The sequence below is a fragment of the Lactuca saligna genome, chromosome 4 (assembly GCF_052625555.1).
Source record: "Lactuca saligna cultivar CGN05327 chromosome 4, ASM5262555v1, whole genome shotgun sequence".
Taxonomy (NCBI): Eukaryota; Viridiplantae; Streptophyta; class Magnoliopsida; order Asterales; family Asteraceae; genus Lactuca; species Lactuca saligna.
Window position 1 is genome coordinate 147884880 of NC_136420.1, and position 2087 is coordinate 147886966.

General features: G+C 38.7%; 1 protein-coding gene across 1 annotated transcript; it reads left to right on the forward strand.

Moving 5' to 3' along the window:
- The first annotated feature begins 922 nt into the window (after positions 1–922).
- On the forward strand, positions 923–1563 carry LOC145040248 (uncharacterized). Its single transcript, XM_078988204.1, has 2 exons — positions 923–1244; positions 1319–1563. The coding sequence occupies exons 1-2, from the start codon at positions 923–925 to the stop codon at positions 1561–1563; spliced, it is 567 nt and encodes a 188-aa protein (XP_078844330.1).
- Positions 1564–2087: the final 524 nt, after the last annotated feature.

Below are 2087 nucleotides of genomic sequence, written 5' to 3' on the forward strand. Positions count from 1 at the left end.
TCATCGGCTCGCCGAGTTGTTCATCCAACTCGTCGAGTTTATGGCAACATTCATCGGGCTCACCGAGTTGTTCATCCAACTCGCCGAGTCCATGCCTATCTTTATAAGCCTCGCCGAGTCACCCTATGCGACTCACTGAGTCCCTACAGGTCTCAGGCCATGCAGACCCATTTGAAGCCATGCAAAGCTTCCAAATTACAGATCCAAGCTTCTAAGGTATGCTTCTCACGTAAAGTTGCATACTTTACGTGAATGCAAGGCTTTTAAGCTGTCAAATAGCAATCTAAGCTTAGAATGGAGTCATACACTTGAGGGGAAGGCTCATGCTAGTCACAACTGATAACTTTATGCATCTAAAGTCCAAAGGGAGTCCAGATCTGAAGTTACAACCTCAGATCTTGGCTTGAACTCAAAAGCCCTTTCTTAGATTTCATGAAAAAGGGGGGTTTGGTTGGGAATGAGCCAAGCAACAGCTTAATACCTTCAGAAAGTGCTCCACTGAGGTAGATCTTGAATCCCCACGAGCCCTTTGCTTCCTCTAGCTTGATCCCTCAAGTGCCTTCTTCACCAAATTCCCCCTTCAAGCTTAAAATCACCAAGAAACACACTCACACTCGATTCAAGGTTTTTGGGAGGTAAAGAGCTGTAAAGGGGAGGCTAGGGGAGGCTAATGACCCTTTAAATAGGGTGCAAGGCCTCGAAATCTATGGTTTCATATTCCAGCATCTACTCGTCGAGTACGATAATGGACTCGGCGACTAGGTCGTTAAACTTCGCGGACAAACCCGTTACTACTCGACGAGTAGGGATGCCAACTCGCCGAGTATGTTCTCAAAAACCAAACGAAAATATCATTATTGATACCTAAGGATCAGGGTGTTACATAAAGGGGATTCCAATTAACATTACATTCTTTGAAGACATGGCAAAAATTCCCAAATATGCACAATTTCTTCAAGACCTTCTCGACGCTAGTCAAGAATTAGAAAATATGTCTATTGTTGTTCTTAATGAACAATGTTTTATCGGTTGTAATGGAAGGAATACCAACCAATTTGGGAGATCCAAGACATCTCACTTTTCATGTGAGTTTGGAAACACAACAAATACTTATGCTTTGGCTTATTCTGGAGCAAGTATCAATTTGATGCCATATTCATTCTACGAAAACCTTAACTTACCAGAATTGAAGAACACAAGAATGGAAATCCCTATGGAAAATCATTCAATTACTTATGATTATGGTATTGTTGAAGATTTATTGGTAAAAATTGGAAAATTTGTTTTTACAATTTATTTCTTTTTTTGGATATGAAAGAGGATCAAGAGGTGCCTATTATTCCTGGACATCCACTACTCAATACTGCAAGGGATTTAATTGATATTTTTGAGTCGAAACTTACATTACGAGTAGGAAAAGAAGAAATAACCTTCGAGGCCGACAAAAAGGTCATACCTTCAACTACTAAGGATATGTTTTTCATGGGTAGAGTAAATGAAGAAAAGCTTGAAGAATTTTATGAGCTTGAAGAGCTGGAAAATTTGATGGAAGAAGAGTTATAGACTTGGGAGAAGCCTCAAAACCCAGAAGATGTAAAGCTTACAAAGCCTAGAGCTTCATTTCCAATGACCTTTGAAGTGCTTGCCTTTACAACCCAAAGGTGGAATCTAAGAAATACATAAAAAAAAAAAATAAGAAATTAGTAATGAGGAGGAGGAACAAGACTGCAAATAAACCACAATTTTCAAGATGTAAGTGGTTATCAAAGAACCTGATAAGGAGAAAATTAACACCAAAGTGGCTGAATAATCTCAAGGAGTCAAGAGCAAACAAGACAAAAATGACAACCCTAAGAAAAAAGAACATTAAAGAAAGCTTATATAATATGGGTTATGGATTACAAGAGAAAACAAATCGAGATGAAGGAGAATAGATAGATTCCTCTCCTGATCGGCACAACATAAAGCGGGAAGGAGACCGGTTCATGACTCTATCAAAAAAGCGCTTCTCAGGAAGCAACTCGAGTTTGGTTTACATTTCTCTTAATTTTTATTTTTAGTTTTATATTTTTTTTTTAGTTTTTACT